Below are 26,708 nucleotides of genomic sequence, written 5' to 3'. Positions count from 1 at the left end.
AATTATAATTTGTAGTAGTCTCAGTCACCATAAAACAACAGGTTTATGTATTGGCCTAATTATGGTAATTTAAAAAGCCAACTTTCCAATTTGTCTGTGTGAAGTAATCAAACCAGCCACTAACTAAAACAGCATCAAGACAAGCCTCTTTCCATAAAATGAGAGGAGTAAACTACCAGCAAACCCCTGCTCTCCTCCAAATAGCAGAGTTGCCAGAGCTTGAGCACATCCCATTGCAGCACAAACCAATCTGGTTTGTCCTGGCTTGTGACTTTTTTGGGTACACAACTGTAACAGCTTCTGACAATTTGCTGATGTTTGCATTTTCATCTTGGATGTGTGTCCCTCTGCAGCAGTGTCAGGAAGAGCCAAACACTTTGTTTTGTCACACAGGGAAAAGCTGGTCTGCAAAGTTCTGGAATATTAGTCACAGCCTGGCTTGTTCTTCTGTTTTATGAGCCTACTTGCTGCCAAGACCATTACATGGAAATGCGGCTTTAAAAACTAGGGAATGTGATGTAGCTGTACTAAGGAGCAAATCTGAACTCGGCCACACCAGGTGAAATCTACAAAGTTAGTAAGGATTTGTCCTGGGAGGACTTAGACCAGAATCTGGCCACTTGTGTATAATTCAGAGACAAAAGTATCACTGACATTTTTTTCTAAAGTGTGATAAAGAACTGAATCTTTCTATATGATGGCTCCATGCTTGCACAGCTGAACTTTCCCTCTTCCCCATTGAGCTGTGTCTGGTGCTTTAAGTAATAGTTCTCTGTGGCACCACATTTCTTTCCATGGCAAGTAATTGTAAGAGTTCATTTTAAAAAAAAATTATTTCACTGAAAAAACAACAGGAATACAAGGATAGCAGAGAGGCTATTCCCATCCTGGTTTCATGAAGGCCTGAGGTATCTGTCATGAACCCCCGGGCCATCCCTTAGTTCAACCCCATGTACCAAAGCAGGGCCAAGTACAGCTAGACCATACAGAGAGGTGCTTATCTAATCTGTTCTTTAAAATCTCCAATGCTGGGGATTCCACAACTGCCCTTTGAAGCCTATTCCATACCTAACTTTCGCTGTAGTTAGAAAGATTTTCCTAATATTGAATTTAAATTTCCCACACTTCATATTAAGCTCTTTACTGCTTGTGCTACATTCAACATACCTGGAAAACAAAGGCTGCTACGAAGAGGACAGTCATCAATCAACATATCTGAAGGCTTTTTGGGGGTGCTCCCTTTAGTGTCCTTTTCTCATGAGTGAACAGTCTTAGTTATTTTAATCTTCCCTCGCAGGTCAGTATTTCCAAAACTTTTATCATTTTCGTTGCCTTCCTGGAGACACTTTCCACATTATTCACATCCTTTTTTTAAGGAGCTACCAAAAACTCCACACAATACCTTGTCATGATTGCCACCTGTATCTCTTACACCAATGTCATGCAGTGTTACTGTCCATTATTTCCTATTTTATATTTGTGCATTAGATTTTCCTTTCTAAATGAGGCATAATACTTTGCACCTGATGTTATTTAATGTCATCTTGAAGTCATCAGGATCTGCGGCTCAGTTCCTCCAGTAGTACAGGTCCTGTCTACATGTTGAGATACCACCTAGACAAATGAGCTCTCTTTTATCTATGCTTGCACTCTTAAAATGAATATCTCCAAACACATCTTAAGATCAACTCCATAAATAGTCCTTTTGTGTTAACAGTTTTGCAGTGTGATGTCAGTTTTAATTGCAGATAGTCTCCTATTGGAAAGGCGCATCTCAGGACAACATGACAGGCATGGAGAACAAACATTTTAAAATCATCATTATTGTTTAACTTAACTAATAACACCAGACAGCATCTCCAAAAACTATTGCCCTGCTCTTACCTTATTGTTTGCAAGGTACAGGTAATTCAGATTCTCCAGCTGTTCAAAAGCCTCCTCTGGAAGCCCTTCAAATAACAGGAATGATTTACAGTCAGCACCCTTTGTGAATAAGAATGCTAGAGGGGCTTTTTTGTCTCCCAAAGGATATCTATAATACAAGTTTTAAATATTTTTCAGAAATTACCCAATTCAGGCTTGTTGTTTCATTTTCTGTGATTATAAAGAGTAAAGAAATTCATAAATAGCTCTAGCTGAACAAAGCACATGTTCAGCCTGTAATAATGAGCACAATGATCAGACGGTGTAACACAGAACACCAGATTTAAGGTCACTTGTTGTAGGATATATATATTACTAACTGCATGGAGCATCCATACTACCTGGGAAGAAAGGATAGCAATCAAATGTGGATTTTCTTCCCTCCCCCACACCACTAAATCTTCAGAATTTTCTCATTAAATTATTTTTATGAACTTGTAGAAAATTCTTCTTCATAAGGATATAGTCTAAATCATAGCATATTTGAAACTTTAGGCTCAATGATGCACTCACTGAAGTTAATGGAAGAAGTTTCACTATTAACTGAACAGGGAATAAGACCGAGTCCTGAATTTAGTAATTTTTTTTTTTGCTGTGCACTATTGATGTACCATGATGTTGTGCTTCCAATCAAGTCTTCTCATACCCTCTGAAATAAGAGACTGTTCCTATTAGCCAGATGAGTTGATAGGCACATATCACAGAGAGCATCACACCTGAGTGTGTTGACAGTAGTACCATTTGTGTATTACACACCTTTCCTCTTGATGATCACATGACTCTTCCGCAGCCTGTCCTTTCTTCCTCTTTCAGAATCTGGCCTTTTCTTTTTAACTAAATGGCAATATCCTATAGCATATGCTCAAATTATCCAGCAAAACTTGCCTGATGCAATCAAAGTGGGTTGATAGAAAGAGTGGGAGTTGTTTTATTTTTAATGCATATGGTTCAGTTCCAAAGGTTTTGCGTAATTCAGACATCAAATTAACTGAATTGAACTGAAGGAGTGAATTAAGAAGCAGGCTCTGTCATAGGGAATTTGTTCAGCACGCAGACGTTTCTGGATCCAATTTGGATTGCAGTGATGTGCTCTAGGGGGACTGGAGGGCGTTTCCTTGACCTGCATACTCTACGCCTCAGTACACAATACTGCTGCCATGTCTCTTCCTTTGGTACAAGGAGGACTGCATTTTTATACACTGAGCATTACTTTTAAGCTGATGAAGTGCCTCCACGTTTGGTATGCTGGCCAAAGGAGCAACACTGATTAGCCAACCATTCCAACAAGCTACACATTTGAACACACGCACAATACCTCACGCCTTCCATCTGTAACCAGTGACTGGGTTGTTGCATAAATGTTGCAGTGCTCAGCTCTCTGTACTCTGATGCCCGTCTTTTCCAGCTTACCTTTCGAAGTGAGCCGGTTGTTCTGTAAATTGAGCGTTTCTAGTCTGTAAAGACGAGCAAGCTCTTCTGGAAAGATTTCTTCAATCTGGTTGTTCTAAGGAAAGGGGGAAAAGGAATCATCAACTAAGCAATCAGAGAAGGACTCTAGCTCTGAACTTTTGGAAAGTTTGGGAATGGATCTGAATGTCAAAAATAGACTATAAAAGGCCAAACTCAGATTCCAAATCTGACAAACCAAAGTTAGCATTGTTTGAAAACTTGCATAGCCCAGTTCTGCAGCTCATCACACCCCTCAAAATATCCAGGTCGTGTACTTCATGAAGAACAGGTTCTAGCAAAACTATAATGCTCTCAGCCAGAGGCAAACCCTTTGAGCAGCTGGCATGCAAATAAAGCACAGCTTTACTCTGTAAAATATTATGTAAGACTAGCATATTGGGTTCCAGATTTATCTTGTATTAATGATTTTATTTTTTTAAAACAAAACATAACTGGATTTATAAGCAGAGTGAAAGATTTTTTTTTCTAACTGCAAACTTATCAAGGGATCTGAAAAGTCAAGCTGGGTTCTATTTCTAACATGGCCACTGCTAATAAAGAATCTGACATCACACTTAAGTTAACAATTCTTTGATCGTGCACAGGGATGAAGAGCATTCATATTAATATTAAACATTTATATTACGATATAATCTAGGTCGGGGGCTAAGAAAATTGCAGTCTCTCCTCCAAAGACATACTCTATGTATGCAGGAATCTGCAGTCCCTGCATTGGATTCACAGTGCTTTAACTGAGAGCATGATCTGGCTCATGTGCTCCAGTAAAAAAGAATAACTATAAATACATTCTACTGGCATGGCACTACAACATTTCAAAGCTTATGGATGAATAACAAAAAAATTATAAGTATCAGAGAGGTAGCAGTGTTAGTCTGTATCCACGAAAACAATGAGAAGTCCTGTGGCACCTTACAGACTTACAGATTTTTTTGGAGCATAAGCTTTCGTGGGCATGCATCTAATGAAATGGGTCTTTGCCCACAAAAGCTTATGCTCCAAAAAATCTGTTGGTCTATAAGGTGTCACAGGACATCTTGTTGAAACGCCTGCCTGATGGGGAGCAATGACACAGTACCATTGTGTCAAGCAAGGAAAGGGTCTTAATTTTAAGGACTTTCAGTGAGTCTTGATGGACACCAGCATCACCTTGTCTTGAACACAACTGCCCTAACTCTACCAGAGGCCTCAGGCAATGGAGCAAAGGGAGGAAACCAATGGCTTTAATTAAATTGAAACTTTCTAAGCTTCTGCAAAAAAAGTCTGCTTGGAAAGTGAAGCTATTGACAGCACAGTGAGAGATGATTCTTCTGTCTACATGGAAAAGTTAGACTTGCGTTGCTACATCTATATGGCCGTGTCTACACGTGCACGCTACTTCGAAGTAGTGGCGCCAACTTCGAAATAGTGCCTGTCACGGCTGCACGTGTTGGGCGCTATTTCGAAGTTGAAATCGACGTTAGGCAGCGAGACGTTGAAATCGCTAACCCCATGAGGGGATGGGAATAGCGCCCTACTTCGAAGTTGAATGTCGGAGTAGGGCACGTGTAGATGATCTGTGTCCCGCAACATCGAAATAGCGGGGTCCGCCATGGCAGCCATCAGCTGAGGGGTTGAGAGACGCTCTCCCTCCAGCCCCTGCGGGGCTCTATGGTCATCGTGTGCAGCAGCCCTTAGCCCAGGGCTTCTGGCTGCTGCTGCGGCAGCTGGGGATCCATGCTGCATGCACAGGGTCTGCAACCAGTTGTCGGCTCTGTGGATCTTGTGTTGTTTAGTGCAACTGTGTCTGGGAGGGGCCCTTTAAGGGAGCGGCTTGCTGTTGAGTCTGCCCTGTAACCCTGTCTGCAGCTGTTCCTGGCACCCTTATTTCGATGTGTGCTACTTTGGCGTGTAGACGTTCCCTCGCAGTGCCTATTTCGATGTGGTGCTGCCCAACGTCAAAGTTGAACATCGACTTTGCCAGCCCTGCAGGACGTGTAGATGTTATTCATCGAAATAGCTTATTTCGATGTCGCTACATCGAAATAAGCTATTTCAATGTAGCGTGCACGTGTAGACGTAGCCTATGAGAGGCTTTTCCTGGCAAAACTGTGGTTTTGTCAGGAAAAATTGTGGAGCATCTACACACAAAATGTGCTTTGTCAACAGTTTGTCTACAAAATCCAGCACATCCAGGCAGCCCTGTTTGCAGAGGTTCTGGTCAGCTGTTCTGTTGAGAACAGGCTGGGCAGTCTTGCTGCTCTGTGTCAACAGAGTGGATTGCTTTCAATCTGCTTTTATGTGTAGACGCCATCTGTCAACAGAAGTTTTGCCAGGAAATACCTTCCAACGGTGACTTCAGCAGACAGATGCTTCTCGTGCAGATGTAGCCTGTAAGTTAAGGCATGAATTTAAACCAGTATAGCTATAGTGGCTTAATCCCAATAAGAGTATCCTGAAACCAGCACATGGGCTTTTACATTTAAGTCACTCCAGAAGAAGTTTAAGCTAAGCTAACTAACAAACAAACAAAAAACAAAAAACAAAAAAAAAAGCCAGTCTCCAGAAGGAGAACACACCCAGGCTACGACTACACATGCACGCTACATCGAAATAGTCTATTTCGATGAATAACGTCTACACCTCCTCCACGGCTGGCAACGTCGACATTCAACTTCGACATTGGGCAGCACCACATCGAAATAGGCGCTGCGTGGGAACGTCTACACGCCAAAGTAGCACACATCGAAATAAGGGTGCCAGGAACAGCTGCAGACAGGGTCACAGGGCGGACTCAACAGCAAGCCGCTCCCTTAAAGGGCCCCTCCCAGACACAGTTGCACTAAACAACACAAGATCCACAGAGCTGACAACTGGTTGTAGACCCTGTGCATGCAGCATGGATCCCCAGCTGCAGCAGCAGCAGCCAGAAGCCCTGGGCTAAGGGCTGCTGCACACGGTGACCATAGAGCCCCACAGGGGCTGGAGAGAGAGCATCTCTCAACCCCTCAGCTGATCGCCACCATGGCGGACCCCGCTATTTCGATGTTGCGGGACGCGGATCATCTACACGTGCCCTACTTCGACGTTCAACTTCGAAGTAGGGCGCTATTCCCATCCCCTCATGGGGTTAGTGACTTCGACGTCTCGCCGCCTAACATCGATTTCAACTTCGAAATAGCGCCCAACACGTGTAGCCGTGACGGGCGCTATTTCGAAGTTGGCGCCGCTACTTCAAAGTAGCGTGCACATGTAGACATGGCCCCAGAGGCTTAAACAGGTAATGTTTTCCCATGTAGACAAGGCCTAAGAAGTTTAGAACCTGTTTCCTTACACATGCATACCCTTGCCTGGAAAAACCACACAGCCTCCAGAAACATAACCATTATTTAGGGAGGCGAGCATATTATGCCTACAACTTCCTACTTAAAAATGTCCCACCAGGATTATCTTGCTGACCTTGGCCTGGATAAGTTCAACAATAGCTGGAATTCACTCCCTGCAGGTTCCCGTTGGGGTCCCCAGATGGCTGGTTTCAGCCCTTATAAATTCATCTCATTTGGGTGGTTTCGCTCATCGTGACCCACGTTTCCATACAGATGTAGGCCTGAGGGATAACTGGTGCTGGGAGACAGGAGAATGTTTCTCAGCCAGGGATCTCGTTTATGATATTTCAATTAATAAGTGATACCAGGAAACTTCTTGGCAGCTGCTGGAGTTACACCAGGGAAGAATTAAGCTCAAGTTTTCCAAGGGAAAGCAGAATTGAGAATCACTATATGCTGAAGACTCTTACTCAGGGAAAATTTCTCCTCTGAGCCATGAGGAAGCTCTCAACTCTGATCATTTGCTCTCCTGACACAAGCAGATCTCTATGGGAGGACTAATATCAGACTTAAAAGTTCCCTCCTACTGCACTAGGATGAAAAAAAAAATCAGATAAACAAATTAATATTGTCAGGCACAGAATCTTGCTGATCAGATCGCTGACATCACAGCCAGGGGAGTAAAAGAAGAAACAAGAAGGAGACTGAGGGAAAATCCAGGAGCCAGATATGCAAGCAGCCTTTGGAGCTAGGGTAGGGAATCTTCTGGGGACTAAATCAATGGGTTGCCGGAGCACAGCGTGGCCCCAGCATAGGCAATGGGGCTACTCTCACTTGTGCTCCCCACTCTCCTAGCCCTTATGGGCGTTAGGGTGGTGAGAAACACCTGAGGGTAGGGATGTCCTGCCACACATCTTCTCTACCCTCAACCAGTCCCAGAGTGCCCCAGCTGTGAGTCAAGGGGGTAGGCCCTCTGCATTAGTGGTATCCATAGAAGACATGGGACAGAGCTGACTTGGGCCTGCTGTTTTGGTGAACAATCCTGTTGTGTTTTATTTTACCTGCAGGGAAAGGTGGTTTGTTGACTCTGGTAAATCTATGGGAAATTCTTTCAGATCGATCCCTCCACAATCCACAACTCCTTCCTGGGTGCAGGTGCAATCTCTAGGGCAGTCTGGAGCCAGGAAATTAGCGTCTGGATTCAGTATTTTGGATGAATTCTCCACAAAGTCATTGTCTTCATCATTTTGACCATGGATCAAGTTGTAGCTAAATACCAAAAGCCACAGCACCAGCAGGGATCTGCTGCTTGGAAGCATTTCCACTGAAACCAAAAACACACCATGGTAAGATGGCAGTTCGTATTTCTGCAAGCTAAGTACTATTTCTGCATTAAAGCCCAACACAGACTGTAAATGGAAGGTAAAAGACCCAATGCGGGGTTGACTGCCACGTAGCAGGCACTTTAAACAGTAAAAATCACACCAAATAGCAATATGGGTCTAATTGCCATGCGGGTAACCAAACTAACTTCTCAGCCTCAGTGTTGTCAACCTCACAGATTCAAAACTCCTGAGTCAGCCTCCCAACAATAAAGCAATTGGCAAAAAAATGAGGTTTTTTAATAAAGTTTATATTGTCCCTTTTTTTCCCCCTTTTCCTGCCTAAACCGGTGCAGATGATTTTGGCTCCCATTGCAGGAGCTCTCACCCCAATAGCTGCTTGTCGCCCCCCTCAGCAATCAGTTCTGCCCCCTTAACTCTCCATCAGTCTCGCCCCTCCAGTTTCACTTCTGCTCTTTCACCTGGGCTTTCACCCTCCTCACCTAGGCCTGGCAAGGGCCTGCAACAGGATTCCCTTTTCCCCTTTCTAGGCTAGGGCTGAGAGCCCCTCCTGAAGTTTTCACCTCCCACTGTCCCCTCCCTGTCTGGGAGGGGAAGGGAAGAGCAGTCCCTTTGCTTGCAGGAAGATTACAGAACTGCCTTGAGCTTTTCTACTTCCTTCTTCCTGCTCCCCAACTGTGAAGGGTGTTAGGCTGCAAGGAAGGGAGATAGAGAGAGCTCAGCCTGCTTCTTGCAGCAGTCCTCATTGGCTGCCCTTCTCTAGGAGCTGGGTAAGTGGCCAATCAGAAGGGGGTTCCCGCTCCCCAGGCAAACTAAATTCAGGAGAGGGCTGAAGTTTCTCGCATCACCACCGGATTGACTCCAGACCCAGTTGAAACTGTGAGACTTGGCAAGATGGCAGCATATTCCAGTTAGCCAACTAAGCTGTGCAAACCTTCCACCTCTCTGTATGATTGCCAGATGGCACTCTGACAATTCACACATAATTTGTTTCTCATAATGGTTTGTCACAGAGGCGAGCAGATCAGCCTTTTGAAGCATGCTGACATACCTGGGTAAAGTATGACTCCTACAGTAAGTGCATAAAAGAGGTAAAGAAGCAGGTGTGCAGAAGAACGCCTGTGTAGCCCACTTCAAGGCATTATATTGGTCCTACATAACAGATACATGCTACATATATTTAACTTCATTATCTTCACATACAAAACAGCAGTCGCACCTACAGAGCAGTGGCACTGGTGATTCAACAGAGAATTCTTCATATCTACTGACCCACCATTCCCTCCTATTGTGAGTGATGACTGTAGTAGTTGTTCGTACAGAACATTAGGAGAGCATTTCATCTGTCCAGCTGCAGTACATTAAAATGGCTATATTCTGTCAGGCCAAATGTTCACTGAGCCCAGTACAGGTTGAACTTCTCTCATCCGGGACTTTCTACTCTGGCAACTTCCACGGTAAGGTAGGACCCTGGATGTTGCTGGACCAGAAAGTCCCAGCAGCTGGGAGCAGGATCTGGCCAGGAGTCCCAAGGGTGCCTGCTCAAGGGAGGTCCAGCCTGCCTGCTGACAGTAGCCTGGGTAGTACCATGGAGACCAGAGTCTGAGAAACACTGTGTTATTGTTTCAATTTATCCCAAGGGTGGATACCCCAGGCTCCAGTGGGTGTAGGCACTGCAGCCATCAGCTGACTACTAAAGTAAATTATTCCCTTTCTTTAACTGAGAAATGCCCCGTTTTTAGGGAGAATTATATATGAGATTATGCAATGTTATTTTTATGTTACTTGATCATAATGTTCCACTAAGCTTTGCATATGGAACTTCCCATCACTACACACTATCCTGGGTTAATATAAACAAGGTATGCTGGAAAATAGTGACTCATGCTGTCAGGATGGCCCTGAGCTGCATCTGTTTTAGATACATTGAACAATAATAAAATCTTGAGCTACTGAAGAATATGGTCTCAATAATCTATTGACTTTGGACAGAAACATTGATCTGAACCTTAGAGCCTTGGCTATTATTCAACATCTATCCTTCTGTCTGCAGGTTAGATAAATCCAAACAGAAGTTGAATATTTGCCGAATCTGCCAGCTGGCCCAGGCCCAGCTCACGCTGTTTCATTTTTAACAGATCTCAGGTTTCATCAGTGATGCTCTGCCATAAGAGCTGCCAGTGGCTTGTATTTTATTCTTTTTTTTAACTGCTACAGAGGATTCAACATTGGAAACAATGTGATCTAGGGTCAATTACATGCTCCAGCCAGTTCTAAATAGGAAAGGTCATGGAACAACCTTTCTGGGATGACTAGTTCATACTGATACTGCTCCTTCAAGATCCAAACATGATGTGTTGTTGCTCTCAATATGACATGAATACTCCATTCAGCTCTGACAATCCCGTGGTTTTCTTAAGTTCAGAACTAAGAATCTCTCCGTGTCAACTTTTCTGATGGTGTGAACTGGGAGACCATCTATTTTAGAGCAACTGAGAATCCGCTTTCAGCCACACTGGGCATATCTATATTGCAGTTAAATACCTGCTACTGGCCGCAGTTCAGCTTTCTTGGACTTGTAGGGCTAAAGGCTATGGGGCGCTTTAATTGACATATAGACCTTTGGACTCTTACTTGCAGCGTCGTAGACTCTGAGCTCCATCCTGAGCCTATCTATATTACAACATAGCCCAAGTATGAAGCAACTGACAGAGGCCAGCCCCAGGTATTTAATTCCTGTGTCTGTCTCTTTTTACAACACCTTAGGCACTTCAGAAGTAACCAGGCCAGATTTCTGTTACGAGTTATATTGGTGTAAATCTAAAGCAAATTCATGGATTTGAATAGAGCTGCTCTAGATGAAGGGTGGGCAATAATTTTTCATGGGGGGACTGTGCCAAATTTTGGAAAAGGGTTCAGGTTGCACTTTTCTGCGGAGCGGGTGCAGGGTCTGGGGTGGAGGTTGGGTGCAGAAGGGAACTCATGGTGGGGATTAGGGTACGAGATAGGTTGTGGGGTCTGAGGGAGTTTGGACGAAGGAGGGAGTTGTGACCTGGGGCAAGGGATTGGGGTGCAGGGTCTGTGAGGGCACATAGCTGCAGGAGAGGATTCTGACCTGAGGGAGGGGTGCAAGAGGGGCTGCAGACTCTGGGAGGGAGTTGTGCCCTGGGGTGGGGGAAGAGGGAACAGAGGATTTGGGTGGTGACCTGGGGCAGGGGATTAGGGTACACAAGTGGCTAAGGTGCCAGAGGCAGGCTCTGGCTGAGAGATGCTTACCTAAGCATCTCCTAGCCAGCAGCCCAGTGGGACCCTCAGGCAACCTCCATGCCTGTCACAGCCCCAGGCCGCTCAAAGCACCTGGCAGCTCCATGTGCCTCTCCGCACCACATGCTGGGGAGGGGGGACGCTTTGTGCACTGCCCCCACCATTAGCACAGTCTCTCAGCTCCCATTGGCCACGAACCACTTTGAGTGGTCTGGGGGGTGGCTGCAGGCTGAATTCAAAGGCTTGATGAGCCACATCTGTACCATCAGCTGTATCTTGTCTGACCCGGCTTTAAATGTGCACTTGGGTCAGATCAAAATACAGCAGAGTGTCTGTTAGCAGCGAGGAAGATAGTGTCAGACCTAATCTCAGAAACCTGAAGCAACTAACTGGCTTATTGCAGGGGTTGGCAACCAAATTCAGTAAAAAAAAAAAACCTCAATAATTTAAGAGCCACAATGCATGTGAATATGAGATGGTCCTTAATAAATAACATCAAACCATACTTTTTGTAATCCCTATTCTAAGAACAGCGCACACACATATCCCACCATGCACTACACTTATTAAAGGGGGAGTTATCCAATGTTTCTAGATCACATTGTTTGCTGTGTAGATATGAGTTGGTCATTGTTGGGCTTTTAGACGTTCACCAAATATTGAAAACAATCAGAAAAGGGTGGGTGGTTTGTTTGTTTTTCTTCTTCTTTGCAATTATAGTGTTGGGAGCCACAAAGAAATCCTTAAAGAGCCACACGCGGCTCCAGAGCTGCAAGTTGCAGACCCGTGGTTTATTGCGATGTATCTTTGTTACCTAATCTTTACTGATGGCTCCTAAAAGTACTGAAAAGCTAGAAAACTGATTTTTTAAAAAGTATATATTGATTTGATCTTACAGCGGATGATAAAACAGACTAATTAAAATATTTTTAAACATCAGCCAGAGGCAGCCCTGGTGTAACTACATTAGGTCAATGCAGCAGAACCAATGAATACCAGAGCTGTACCTGACCTTACTGTTTTGGACTAAAACGAGTGCTTCCCGACAGAGAGACAGCAGTTGAATAAAATGAGATGAAAGCCTGGAAGCGGGTGGCTGAGACAAATATGCAAGCGGAAGCTGCTGTCATCAGTCTGTGTTTTTCTACTACAATGTCTTTGAAGTGATAGTTGCTATGGTGACACAAGAGTGACACTTGGGATAAAGAACATCTTGCTTCTGTAGTTAAGGAAGTAAATATGGAGATGTGTTTTAATTTCTCTTAGCTCATAGAGAGCTTAAAGGCACTAACCTTGTTAAAATCACCCAGACCATAATCCAAACTCCATTAGTTTACTAAGGGCCAGCTCCAAAGCCCAGCAAAGTCCATGAAAAGACTTCATTGAACTTTGGATCAGGCCCTGTGCCTCAGAACAAATCTGCAATCGTATCTGATGTCAGTGCAAGGTTTCCTCTGGGTTGTGGCTGCACCTTCTGATTTCATTGCTCACTGACCCATAGTGAATCAAAATTTTACCCCTTCACATTGCAACTACCAACATCCACAGCAGTACTAGCAGCACAAAGTTTCAGCAATCAGTGTCAAGCAGTAAGTGAAGATGGAGAAGTCATTATACACTGTACAGTGAGGAAGATCATCTGAACAAACAGAATAAGCATGTTATCTATATTTTATCATCATGTCTACAGCTCTCCAGGTTTAGCATTGCAAGACAGTCTCAATTAAAAACAAAAAAAATCTTCATTTGTTTTTAAAATTAGCAGGTCACGTGTATTTGTTATTTACCTTAAGTGTCATTTCTAAAGGCTCAGCTAAAAGGAGTCTCGTTCAGTGCTCTCAGTGTATTGAGCCGTTACAAAATAAAGTGCTAAAACAACTCACCGTTGTTGACAGAGATCAAATGAATGGAGAAAGCGTTTCTCTTGCCCCTAAAGGCTCCCCTTAGTTCATGCCATGTCAGTTACACACACTGAGCTCAGAAAGATATTTTCCCTTTCCCAAGTCAGATCCTTTCCAGATGTGAGCAGCAAAACTAGAGAGAGAAATAGGCAACCGTCTCCCAAAGAGAATTTCCTGTCCTTTCTAGTGAAATCGGAGAGGAATTTTCCAAAGTTGCCATATGGGAAAATGTGAGCAGAGATAAGGGGGGAAGCAGCTGTAGTCTGAACATAAAGACTTGGCCGAGGAACAGCCTCCAGTTTCTCTCAGCGTGCTTTGCAAGACCAGTCAGAGATGCCAAAAAGAGCAATTAAAAGTGCTGCAACTGATGGACAGAAGCAGAGGCTGTGCACAGTGAATGGTTTACTGCGTGATATTTACATTGTCACTGCAATTTTATTTTATTTTACTTTCCTTATTTAAAGGAGCATGCCAAATTCTGGATCTCTCTTCCCCCATTGTTGGGGCCAGCTGAAACTAACTAATGCTTCCCATCATTTTCTCTCTAGCTATCCTTAGTTTTCACCCCATCGGCAGATCTTCAAAATGCCTGCAAAATCCCAGCTCCCTTGGGATATAGGTCCAGAATCCAAGACAAACAAACATAACTCCTTCCTGCCACCCCAGTCTATATTCCTCACCTCCATTCTCTGCATTTCACTCGCTTCCTTCTCGTTCCCTCAATCAATCAGTTTTGGTCAGGATCACTACCTTTTCTGTTCACTTTCCTCTTTGCAGGGGGGAAATGAGCTTCTCTTCATAACATGAATAGCTTTGAGTGCAGCAGCATTTTCAAGCAATGTATATATATATTTGGTACTAAGAGTGGGTTATTTCAGTGAGGTAGCATATGGTAAAGAAAACAAACAATGTGTTGCATGAATGGCCGGCCATGCTCTGTACTGTACCTGTAAGAAACCTGCAGGCAAGCTCTCCCTGCTTGGAAGAAGGCCTTCCTGGTTCTTGCTGTGCTCCAGAAAAAGGTGCTTCTTTTCAGACTCCTGTTGAGCATTTAGTTTATACCAATTCAGTTGTTTTGTGCCCCTTTTCTTCCAGGCTTGTAGCATTAACTGGAACTGATCCACCCTGGACCAGGTTCCCTAAAGTCAGAGGAGGTTTAAAAAAAATTTGGCTGCTGTGTTTTAAAATGATTCAGAGATCTAGGATTTATTTTGTACTCCCCACCCTCCTCCTCTAGAGTCCCTATTATGTGACCCCTGGACCACACACACAACAAAAGTGGCACAAAGCAGCATTGTTTTCAGGGAACAGAAAAAAATTGCGGAGGGGTCTAGTACTGCTTCTTTGATAAACTGTGCCTCTGAAAATCAGATTAAGAAGAGAGGAGAAGCAGATCACTGGCAGCCCAATCCATTAATTATTTTAATAAAAAACATGTAAGTGAGAGGACAGGACTTGCTCTCTCTACTTTTCCTGAGGTTAGTGCTTTGTTTAAATTAATCATGATTCAAGATACTCCCAGAATGTTATTTTCTGCACTTGTTTATCCTCTTCTAGCAAACTTACATATGCTCAGCCGCTAGTCCCTCTGCATTTCCATTATGAGAATCTGCCAAACCAGTCCTTTACTCAAGCCAAGTCTGAATTTGCTATAATGCACTATTAATCCAAACTGAAGGACATGAGTGCAATGTACTTTATACTTATGTAACTGCTATTACATGATTGTAGCCATCAGTTAGATCAGATTGCCTATGCAGATATTGAAAGGACGTTGCGCCTGTCCCCAAATGAGCTCACTATCTAAGCCTAAGGAATACATTTAGAAAACATTTCCAGCCAAATTAATTTAGCGAAATGCCCCACTTCTAAAAAGAGTGCCATACCCTGTTGATAACATCAGCAGTTAATACCTGCAAGAAGGGATATTTTATCCTGAAAATCTTAAGTACCAACATTTAAATTGTGATACAATCCCTTCTGCAGGTCACTGGGATCTGCAGAAATGGGTCCTTGAGCAGTCTGTTTTTGACAGGATGTCTAGCTAGCTAAGGGACAGCTGCTGTGCATCACATTTTTACAGAACCCCGAAGTGTTTCTGCAAAGTGCCTACCACATAAAGTATCTGGAGTGAGGTCCCCACTTCTGCACTGGTCTCTTAAAGCCAAGCTAAAAGGGCCCTAAAATTCCCTGTTCCAATAGAGGACTCTCCATAGCACAGCTATTGTGGAAGGACCCTGCTAGAAGCTCTGGCACAGAGTGCACATTGGGCCAAGCTTCAGCACACACTGCTGAGAACTCAGATTGCAAATACTGTAGCACACAGCGTGACCCTATGAGGCTGCAAAAATTTAGACAGGCCGTCTGGGCTGTGCAATTTAGGTGAGGGCCTGTCCAATCTCTGGAGCAGGAAGGCTCAAAGGCAGCTTTGCAGCCATCATAGCCCTCCTGCCCCTGGACAGCACCTCTTAGAGGCTCTGAATATAATCTTACCAGTTGTAAACTCTTTAGAAGAGGAGCACTATAAATGTAGGCTGACGTTATGAGTGACAAACATTAGGAAAGAGATGGTTGGCGTGAGGATGACAAAGGATACAAGCCGTGGGATAAGCTGGCAGCTCATTTTAAATGCGCACATTTTGATCCTTCAGTTACAAGTGATTTATTTACCATGAGATTATTGACTCCATTCATGAGTAGCAAGGAAGGAAGTAGTCACACAGAGATTAGTTAGATTAAGTTCTCTTTAATAGAGTCTAAAATGCTGCGGTTGCTTATCTTTGCTTTCTCCTATCCTTTGCCTGAAGTTGAGGGGAATGCACTTAATGATATATAGCACAATGTGGTCCTTCATGTCACACCCATAAACAGTCAGCTGGTTTTGTTTTTAAATTATTGGGGGAACTGGTTCCATACCGTGTTGAGTCACTCTTCACTGTTTGTCATCCCCATGTGGTTTGCTCTCTCAGGTATTGATTTTTCACAATTAAAGTGATTTTGCCTTTTATCTGCCAGTCTAGTCCTGGGCAGTATTAGCTTCCATTTAGTAAGTGCTGACATTCAGCTCAGTATCCTATATATGACAGAAGAAAGTCCCTGCTCAAGGGAATTCACAACCTAAAGTGGGCAGATGACAAGAGGATGGTCACACACAACTTTGTGCTTGTGCAGATTGTCACCAAGAACTTTTCCTCCCAGCAGTCTGCAATATGCCTTACACAAGTGGTTCTCTACCTTTACAAACTACTTCCCCCCTTTCAGGAGTATGATTCATCTTTCACCTCATTTAACTACTTGCTTACATAGTCAGATAGAAAAAGACAGAACTGTCCCAGTACACTATTACTGAAAAATTATTTTTACCATGTAACTGTAATTCAATTGAAATATAAACATTGTACTTGTATTTCAGTATATTTTGTGTGTGTCAGTATTGTTACTGTCTGTATGTAATTTTAGTTCACACTGCCTTTCCAAAATGCCTTTTATGTAGCCTGTTGTAAAACCAAGCAAATCTCTAGATGAGCTAGTATACCCCTGAAAGACCTCTTCATACACCCAAAAGTATGTGCACCGTGGGTAGAGCGCCACCGTCTTTCATGGTCCTAAAGTGGACAGCTAGCCGCAACACTCCACACCCACACCTCAAATTGCCATAAACCTTTCTTTCTGCTAAGTGTACTCATTCAAACTCCCCATCAGCGACAAGCAACCTGACCTCCCTCCATGACTCGCCAAACCCTTCCATCTTCCTTATAAAAATAAGCACGTGCTCTCCTTAGTATAGTGAAAAATTATTCATTCCTTTCTGTTCAATCGTGTTCCACCTCAAAATATCCTATGCAGGTATGGCAGTCTGCCCAAGGACCTGTATGCCTTACTTCCCATGTGTCAAGAGGAATCATAGTGCCAGACCCCTCTGACAGCTTATAAAATTGAACAAACATGAAGCTAAAAACTATTTCCCTAGATATCCCAGACCTGTTGTTCATGCATCCTCATTCAGCTACTGACAGTGCTCTAGCAAATATGGTCCAGGCTTATGTGGGTGAAGAAGCACTCAGAAGTTTTTGTGATCCTGAGCTCAATGTATATCATAAATTTTCAAAAGTGATTGGTAATTTTAAGTGTCCAAATTGAGATATAGTAAGGTGCCGACCCCCTACGCTTTGAAAATCATCTCCCTTTTAAGCATTTTGAGTTGGGAACCTAAAATCACTACACCACTTTTGAGTAGTTAGACCTATGGTTTTAAAGTGGAAGTGGAAGCTATCAAAACTCCATGGTGCTTACCTCTGACTTTCAAGTAAAGACTGTTATAGGATGGTTGAGATATTGTTTGCAGATGGAACCTGACTGTCAAATGTGTCAAAAAACCTATGAACATACTAACTGGATATATTTTTGATCTATAAAATTTCTGAGGTTGAAATTAGGAGTTGGCGGTTATCTGAAATAAGGTGATCTACTGAAACCCCAACGGCTAATGGAAGTAATTTCCAAAAGGCAGTTGCTCATTTGGACTTCCGAAGAAATTCCTGAGTAGCTCCAAAGAGTAGGAACCAGTCGGGCCACAATCTTCAAAAAATGAAGGTAAAAAAGAAACCATTGCTTCTGGCTTTTGCTGCTGGCCTCTTGTCATATGCTGCCACGATGACTGACAATAGGTCAAAGGGCAGGAAGAAAGCAAGGCACAATGTCTCTATCTAAACTAAAAATCCAAGTACAAGCTTGTTAACTCCAGTAGATGCCCGGTATTGGATATGTGGACAGACACCACTGAATACTCCATAGAGTATTTCCTCAAATATCTAAAACTGCCCTAAGTTAGCATTGCTATCTAAACAATCACATAGATTTCAGAGGCTTGGGATCATATGGCTAAATCCTGAAATATATCTTCATCTAAATTCTTAGTTTGAATTTTAAGTGCAGTAAGCAGTGTCATCTTGAATTGCATTGAAGAGATAGGGTAGATTGTGGCCTATCTATAATTTGGGTAGGGCCTACCACATTTAACATCGGAGTTTCAGCTTGGGAGTGATATGACCCTCCCTGTTGCTATGACAAATATATCAGTTTGTCAATCTCAATACCATCTCCTGTTATTTTGGTGTTGAGAGCTAAGACTGTCTTCCAAATTATTAGTCAATGCTTTTTAAGAATTATAGATTTATTTGGTATGGTTTAATCAATCTGATACTAATATTAAATTTAAAGACATGATGTTAATCCATTTTATTTTAATTTGATTTGTTTATATGTAATTCATGCTTTTTGCGTGTTTAGCATAGCCAACAAATACATAAAAACAGTACTTTATGTGAGATATTTCTTCCCCAGACATTAGGTTTTCCGAAGTAAAACAAACCCTGCAAAGATAACAAATTCCTCTGTTACCCACTGGTTGTGGTCCACAGAAAAACTGCCCCAACAGTCCTCACAGGATGCACCATGAAAATCAAATCAGTTTAATAAAAATCAAACAAAAAAGCCACACAGAACAGGAAAAGCTTATTTAATTTTCTATTAAACATTCAACCAGAATGTATTATTCTTCCAAAATCAAATACAAAGGAATAGGAGTATTTTACAGTATTAAGAACTTAAAATTATCAAATCTAGGGAAGTTTTATAAACAAGTATTTAAACAAAGCAGATTGTAACATGTTACATGATTTTGCCCTCAGTCTCACTTCAAGGTGATAATGCATTACAGTTAATGCTGTAACTCTCAAAGCAAGTTCTGGTCCAATAACTAATTTTGAATGTTTTATTAAATCGAAGGTGTTTTGTTTTTAGTTTTCCAAATCTGTAGTATGGAAAATATTTTAAAAGCAGATTCCTAAGAGTTTTAAAAGAGCTATGTAGCCATAGAGCTCCCTCTCAAAATCATTTTAATTTAAGAAGCAATTCGTTAGATAAAGTTCAACGACAGCAAAGGGACCTTTCTTAACAAAAATATGAGGCTTTTAAAAATAATTTCAAATTAGTTAAAACTAGATGTTGTTTACATAAGTCCTTGCATTATACTGCTCATAACCATAATCAGTGCCTCCGTTTAGCTTAAAGTCACAATTACTATATTCACTTTGTACTAAAGATATATGACGTTCAGTAAGAGTACTGAAATCTTAATTTACACTCTACTAAGTTTAAAAAAAGATGGATTTCATTACCTGCATTTAGCAAAACCTCTATTCCTGTTACTTTCAGTGTCTCATTCCACTCTAGATTTTGACAAATTATATATATCAAGCCTTGTCTGTGAAGTGAAGTCACATGAATTCAAAGTTTAGCTTTGCCTGGCTGAAGCTGTAGATTCTGAAGCTTCATAGCCATGCCCATGCTCCCAGAAATCTTCAATTTACCTTGAAAGAAAGCCTGCAAAGATGAAATGAAGAACATTATTTGGTTTTGATGCTTCTAATATTTTCAGGTGTTGGTGTCTTGTCCTTATTGTACCACTTCATCCATTGTTTAGTCTTGATATCCTGAGACTTTTACATAATAGTGCAATGCAGACTATAAAAAGATTTTATAGCATGAGCTGTAACTTCTTTACAGATCAAATGCACCACTTTGGTAGCACTGACATGCAGACAGAGTTAAAGAATCAAGGAAAAAGAAAAGATCATATATCTGCTTCTCTATAAAAATTTCCCATGCCAAAACGCTGCCATAAAGACCATTTTACATTTTTTCACCTTTTCAATACTGAATCCAAAAGGGAATTATAACAGAAATAGCCAAATTCAACTATCTGTGAAAAACAAGGGAACAGAAAATCTAGAATATGGGCCTTTGAGAATGCAGTCCCAATCTTGAAGGCGCATCTACACTACAGCGATCTCCTGGTAGACGATCTTCCAGATAACGTCCACACATAAAAAGCAGCCTGAAAGAGCTACCCATTCTTTCAGAGTACGTCCACACAGCCTCGTTCATGCTTGAGAAAGAACAGGCCAGGAAATACCACAGATGGGATCAGATGGCCGGAAAGCCTGAGCACTGGCCACGCACTGCCTTAAAGGGCCCCTCCTTAACATCCCCTCCATGCACATGCTGCTGAGGCCTGCCAAGCTGTTTACAGTGAAGTTGAGCCCGTGCCCGGTTCTGACCCTCACCCTTGAGAGCTATGGACCCACAGCAGCTGCAGACCTGCAGGTTTGCCCTGGTAAGCCTGCTGGCTACCCTGCTGGCAGCTGTCCTCTGCCTCCTCTGGTATGGGAGGCCTGGCCTCTGGAGCCCCAACCTACCACAGCCCCTGCTGATCCCCCCAGGGCCATCCAGCATGTCTGGACCCACCCTGAAAGCACCGACTGGTGGGACTGGGTGGTTCTGGCTGATTGGGACAAAGCACACTGGCTGCAGAACACCTGGATGTGGCCAGTCCTCTCCATGGAGAAGTGCATGGCCATCGCCATATATGGAAGCTGGCAACCCCGGACAGCTACGGCTCTCTCGGGCAGCAATTCCAGGTGGGCAAGTCCACCTTCGGGGCCGTCGTCCTCAAGGAAAGGCATGCTCTATGCCCTGGCCCAGCACGGGGAGGGAGCGCTGTTGGGCAAGGGGGACCTTCAGGTGCTGGGGTGTGAGGAGTTGGGGTGGGGAGGCCTAGCCCAGCCCAAGGGAGGTCATGACATACACAGGCCCGTTGCCAGAGAGGCAGCCTCCACAGAGCATGGGGGGCCAGAGGGCCCAGCAGGGAGGGAGGAGGCGCGAGGGATAGAGCCTGGGGAGGGGGCAGGGGTACCCTTGTGCACACCCACGAGCGTGCTCACTCTCTGTCCCCAGCAGGTTATGAGAGCCATCAACCAGGTGCTGCTCCAGAGGTTCATGCGAGTTGGGAACCTGGATGCAGCCGTCACAGGGTTTGTCTCCCTCAGCTTCCCCTTGTACTTCAGTGCAATCAACAGGATGCACATTGCCATCAGAGCCCTGGACCACCGGCTGCTATGTGAACCGCAAGGGATATCACTGTCGTGCTCCAGGCATTGGTGGGACTATTGAGGCCAGTTCATGGACACTTACATGGCATGGGATGGCCTGGCCTGCTCTGGCCAGGTTGGGTGCATAATGCATGCATCTTCAGGAACTCTGCCTTGTACCACAGGATGGAGGTTGGCACCTACATCCCGCAGTGGAAGCATGCTGTCAGGGACATCGCCATGCCTCTCTGCATGGTGGCTGACCCGGCATACCCCCTGCAGCCCTGGCTTATGAGGTCATACACCTCACCGTCTCCCAGGAGCTCTTCAACGGCCAGCTCACAGAGGCATGCTACCCTGCTGAGTGTGCCTTCAGCCACCTGAAGGTGCGACATAGGTGCTTCGTGAGGCGCCTTGACATCAGGGTGGAGAACATCCACCAGGTAATGTAGGCCTACTGTGCCCTCCACAACCTCATCGAGGCCAGGGAGGAGACCTTCCCCCAGGACTGGATGGCCGAGGCCAGCCCTGGATATGAGCAGCCAGCTGAATCCCCTGACCACCGAGTCAATCACGACGGGCTCCGCATCTGGGAGGCTTTTACCCACGGGGCAGTGTGACCTCACAGGTTCCTGGCCCGCCCCCCCCCACCCCTAATAATCAGGGACATGGGGGTGTTGAAACTTTTAAACTTTACTTAAACATAAAAACCGTTAGAACAACAAAAAGCCTTGGCAACTATTTGCAGATGTCCAAAGGATAACTATTTATATGGGGGGGATCATTTCAACTTGGGTGGGAGGGACAGGGACAGCACTACTCCATGGAGGGGGTGGAGGGTTGCAAACCATGGTGCCCGCAGGAGGTCCCTCCCGCCCCAGGTGCATGGACATGGAAGGGGCTGGAAGCACGAGGAGGTAGGTGTAGGGGGATGCATGTTTGGCTTCAGCAGGAAGGGCAGGGGGGCTGCCTCAGCAGGGCCTGCTCTGACCATGAGGGCCTGGAAGGTAGCGGGCAAGAAGTCCATTGGGAGGTGTGCGGCGAGGGCCTCAAGGTCATGGAAGGAGTGGGTACAGGGGATGGCAGCTCTGCAAAGGCTCTGCACACAGCGCATGTCCACCACATCCGCCCATGTCTCCCAACGCCAAGCCAGGTCAGCCTCCTCCAGCACCAGCTGCCTCTCTGACAGAGTGTCCTGGTGGCGGAGGGCAGCTGGATAGGGAACGGCCTCCTCATCGTGGCCCCAGCTTCAGGCTCTCTGGGCACGAACCCGCCGGGCTGCAGCTGGCAATGCAGGTCCAGCCCTGGCTCCAGGACTCCACAGCCCTGTGCCCAGGATGGGGCTGGTGGGTGCTGGTGGTGTGCTGGGGCTCTCCCAGCCCTCGGATGCTGCACCTGTCAGATGGAAGCGGGGGAGAGAGAAGAAGAGGGGTTAGTCCCCCATCCTGGCCCTGGTTCTGTGCTCCCTGCAGGCATCTACACCACCCCTGACCCGAGGGATGGGCATGTCCCAAGGGATATCCCCAATGCAATGGCACATGTTCCCTGCACCGTAGCCTGTAGCACACATGGCCTCCGCTACACCTTGGGGATGGTGCTCGCCATGGAGGGGCCCTCCACCTTTCCCCTCCCCGGTGAATGGACTAGCAAAGCAGGGGCACATTCAGGCACAGGGGAGTCCATACTCGAGTGGTGGGTGGGCTGGGTGCAGCCTGATCCCCGCAGGTCCCAAAGCAAGTGTTTGCGGCACTGTCCACAGGGGAGGGTGCTGGTTTTCATCTGCGGGCGTGCCCATGGGCCCAGGGCATGCTCTAGGCTAGGACATCTGTGGTGAGGCCTTCATGTGCGTGCCTGGGAGTGGGCGCCCCCCCCGCCCCCAGGGTATGCATTGTGCCGTGCACTCACTGGAGGGTTCCTCGAAGAGGTCAGGTGATGTCTGGCTGGAGGAGGCTGAGGGAATCTCGATGACAAGGGAGCCTTCTGACAACTCATCCCGAGATGGGATCTCGGGCTCCAGTGTGCTGGCCTGGCTGGTGAGTCAGGGCTTCTCCTTGCCTGGCCCTGGCCCCCTCTCCAGTGCAGCAGAGGGGTCCAGGGCTGTGGTGTCCAGAGTGCTGCAGGGTGGGTTGCTGTCCTCGCCCGTGAGGAGCTCCTTCAGCTCCTGATAAAATGGGCAGATGGCTGGGGCCTGCCCCAACTGCTGGGCACTGTCCTGGGCCCTGATGTACCCCTTCCTCAATTCTTTTGCCTGGCACTGAACCTGGTCGAGGGTCCAGGCAGGGTAGCCTTGGGCAGCCAGGCCAGTGACAAGGTGGATGAAGGCAGGGGCATTCCTGTGATGGCCTGTGGTGTCTGGAGGACCTCTTCACCTCTCCAGAGCCCCAGGAGGTCTTGGAGCTCTGGCTCTGTCCACGAAGGGGCCCTCCACTTTGTGGACCTGGTGGGCTCCTGGCTGCCCTTGGACGGCTCCCTGGGGAGTTGCAGAGTGGCTGGTTGCTCACCATTCCCTTGATTTAGCTGCAGTGGCTGTGATGGTGAGGATTCAAGCAGCCAGTGTGCTCACTGCCTCCACACTCTCAGCTTCCTGCCATGGGGTTTCTGGGTCCTTGCAGCTTTAAAAGTGGCCAGAGGCAGAGACCACAGATCACCACTGGTGCTAGTAGGGACATCTACACACTCCAGCTGGCCACTGCCATGGAAGACAGCTCTTTCGGAAGAAGGGGTTGCAGACTGTCTACATATGTTTTCTTCCAGAATAATTTTTCAGAAGGCAGCTCTCCGCCCGAAATGGGAGTGGAGGAGGACATCCAAAAGTAGCACCGCTTCTTCCGAATTCCTTCCAGAACTCCATTTGTGTGTGGATGCTCCCAGGATCTTCTGGAAGAGTCGCCTCCTTCCAGAAGGACTCGCCTATGTAGATGCGGTCGAAGAGGTTTATGCGCGTGAGCAGTCTCAGTGAAGTCAATGAGATTACCTGCACGTGTAACTTCTTCTTTGGGTTTACATATAGTGCTTCACGATTATGGTATCTAAGCAGTGGAAGCATAGTAAATGTCAGAAGTCTCTTTCACTACCTAATGAAGGCCTTGGACCTCACAAAAGCATGTCAGAGCTTTCAAAATCAGGAATTTCACTGATGAGCTACAAAACTGAGTTCATGTTTACTTCTGACAATTATATTGCAATATTGCAAAGCAAAAGTGTATTTGGAAAAATTAGGACTTCAATATTCTATCTAAATACCTTACCAAGCTTGGCAACAAAAAAAAGGGGTGGGGGTTATATTCTCAGCTTTGTAAAGCAAGTGTACAATGCAAAGAGAAATTTATTTTCATAAATTTCCTTAAGCCACCATCATATATGTTGGAAGACAGTGGATATGAAGAAAGCCAGGCACTCCCAATTTGAACTGGATGGCTAGCTACTTCTTTCTTTGCAGATTGCTTATTTTCTGTATGTCAGTAAATCTCCTCACAAGTGATTAATAAAATGTACTGTGGAGTTCAGAGTGGAATATGCTTAAACATTAGCTGAAAAGTCTTCCCATATTGAACGTTATTTGCACTACATTCCCAAAACAACATTAACTGCCCTGTAATGACACCCTGCAGTAACTATATGATTCTGATAAAAGGGACTTCAGGCTATGAAGTCCCAGCTCAGATTAAACTGATTTTTAAAGATACAGATCTTTTTCTCATCCCCATATTGTGTCACTACATGGCAGTTAAGGTTGGTTGGATTTTTGAATTTTCACATATTTATATTCTCATGTTAAATCTGAATTCCTAGGTTTGCAACATGCATTATCTGGAATATTACAAAAACCCTATGATGTATTTTACTCTAAATTAGTGGTGGGTAAATTCAACCTTAATTGAATTTTATCATATTGTTAGTCTGGGAATTTCTTTGAATAATTTTTAATAATAAAACTCGAGGGAATTCCCAGAAAAAGTATCATATATGAATTGCATGCAAGACTCCCAAAGAAAACATTTTTCTGAGATACTTCTAATGATTTCAAAATACAGAAGTAGCAACTTTTCCCATCTCTCCGTCTCCTATAGCCTTCAATTTCCCCTCCTGGCTTATCTGGTAAATACATCCAGTATAATCTATAGCTTTTCAAAACGAATTTTTAGGTGGAAGTTTATTTTTTTTGCCTTTATTTCAAAAATTAAAGTTTATCTGTCCCAGAGGCTAGTTAATAACAAGAGAAAAATCAAGACTCGCCTTCCTTCTCAAGGGCCAAGCTCCCTCTACTATCAGAAACTACAGAGGAACACTGAGAAACAATCTCTTATCAAAATGACCATCCGAGAACAGCCAATGCCTTCCCTCGCATTCAGAATAATGGAATGAGAGAGTCCAGTTCTATATGAAATTCTATGTGGAAGAATAAGATTTTTCACCTCCATGCTAAAATTCCACTTATGAAGAACTGGGAAAAAAATTACTATTAATCCTGTAAGTGTCTTCAAAAATAGCCTGCACATAAAATGACTTTGTAAGGATCAGAATAGTGTAAAACATCGGTGTTATTCCAATAACATGATTAGTCAGGACAAAGATAAGATCCAACATCGGGTGCTAAATTACTCAAATGACTTACTTTAAATTAATAAAATTTGCTTGTAAGCTAATTATGTATTTACTTGTGAAGTCTAGAATTTTGTAAGCCTGAATTCAAAAAATGAGTGCTGTAATTTTGGTGAGGATACGATGTATTTTTCCCATACATAAGCTGGTCGAATCCCTGGTTTAAGTGCAAAAATGCTCAATTAATCCTTATCTATGGAACTGTGAGCAGCATTTTCATAATCTTCTACATACCCCAGTAGTGCTCAACTGAAAAAACAGCAGGAATTTAATAAACAGAATTTCAGAAATGCAGGAGAAATATTTTTAAAAGCAATATATGGCTCATGTACCTACAGAATCTCAGAAGAATTGTGGCACGGTCACTACCTTGTTTTAGACTGTTCAGTTCTCTGATGTTCTGTGACTAGTATATTTTTGCTATTCAGTTCTTCAGTATGTAGCTTTGTTAAAATAAGGCTGAATAATGAAGCAGCTCCAAACAGGAAATTGTTTCACTGCACTTACTGACTGCTTGGTAAACATTCTGCCATGTACACTAGAGCCAGAAGCATGTTAGGATAAAAACCTGTATTTGCTATCCTTTAGCTCTAGCGGGTGTTGAAAAATGCTATTGCGTAAAAAGTACTGATCCGTAGCCAAAAGAATCTGGAAAAAGTAAAGTTGTTGCCTCACTTAAATACCCTATTTAAAATAAAAATACAAAGATATTAATCTTTTCATTTAATCTTCATTTTACTTACTGTCTGTGGATTTATTTTGCCAGTCATTAAAGCCAGCAAGTCAGAATCAGCCATTGTAATGGTACAGTCTGCTTTCTTATCTGTAACATATAACAAGACAGAGTTTGACTGTTTAGTTTCCAGTTGAGAGAGATGGTGCATTCTCAGATATGAGTTACAATAAAACACCTGAAAATGTAGGTTAGTCAAATGATATTAAAAGAAGTTATGATCAATAGTCACATGTTGC

General features: G+C 44.2%; 2 protein-coding genes across 4 annotated transcripts in view; both read right to left on the bottom strand.

Moving 5' to 3' along the window:
• Positions 1–14,319, bottom strand: part of PODN (podocan) — a 39,388-nt gene extending 25,069 nt beyond the window's left edge. The window contains exons 1-4 of one of the 2 annotated variants that reach the window (XM_075002425.1): positions 14,151–14,319; positions 7,757–8,019; positions 3,334–3,427; positions 1,885–1,949 (exon numbers count right to left, since the gene is read on the bottom strand). In XM_075002425.1, coding sequence (XP_074858526.1) covers positions 1,885–1,949; positions 3,334–3,427; positions 7,757–8,014 — 417 coding nt within the window. In that variant the 5' untranslated portion in view covers positions 8,015–8,019; positions 14,151–14,319. Of the gene's footprint in view, positions 1–1,884; positions 1,950–3,333; positions 3,428–7,756; positions 8,020–13,185; positions 13,357–14,150 lie in introns of those variants that run through there. The other variant, XM_075002424.1, reaches the window with a different exon arrangement.
• A 4,385-nt stretch (positions 14,320–18,704) lies between these two features.
• SCP2 (sterol carrier protein 2) overlaps positions 18,705–26,708 on the bottom strand; it is a 59,758-nt gene continuing 51,754 nt past the window's right edge. For both annotated transcript variants that reach the window (XM_075002407.1, XM_075002408.1), the window contains 2 exons: positions 26,480–26,559; positions 18,705–19,587 (listed from right to left, as the gene is read on the bottom strand). In XM_075002407.1, the coding sequence (XP_074858508.1) occupies positions 19,492–19,587; positions 26,480–26,559 (176 nt within the window). In that variant the 3' untranslated portion in view covers positions 18,705–19,491. The remainder of the gene's footprint in view (positions 19,588–26,479; positions 26,560–26,708) is intronic.

The sequence above is a fragment of the Carettochelys insculpta genome, chromosome 9 (genome assembly GCF_033958435.1).
Source record: "Carettochelys insculpta isolate YL-2023 chromosome 9, ASM3395843v1, whole genome shotgun sequence".
Lineage (NCBI taxonomy): Eukaryota > Metazoa > Chordata > Testudines > Carettochelyidae > Carettochelys > Carettochelys insculpta.
Note: the sequence above shows the minus strand (reverse complement) of the source record. Positions and strands in the feature narration are given on the sequence as shown.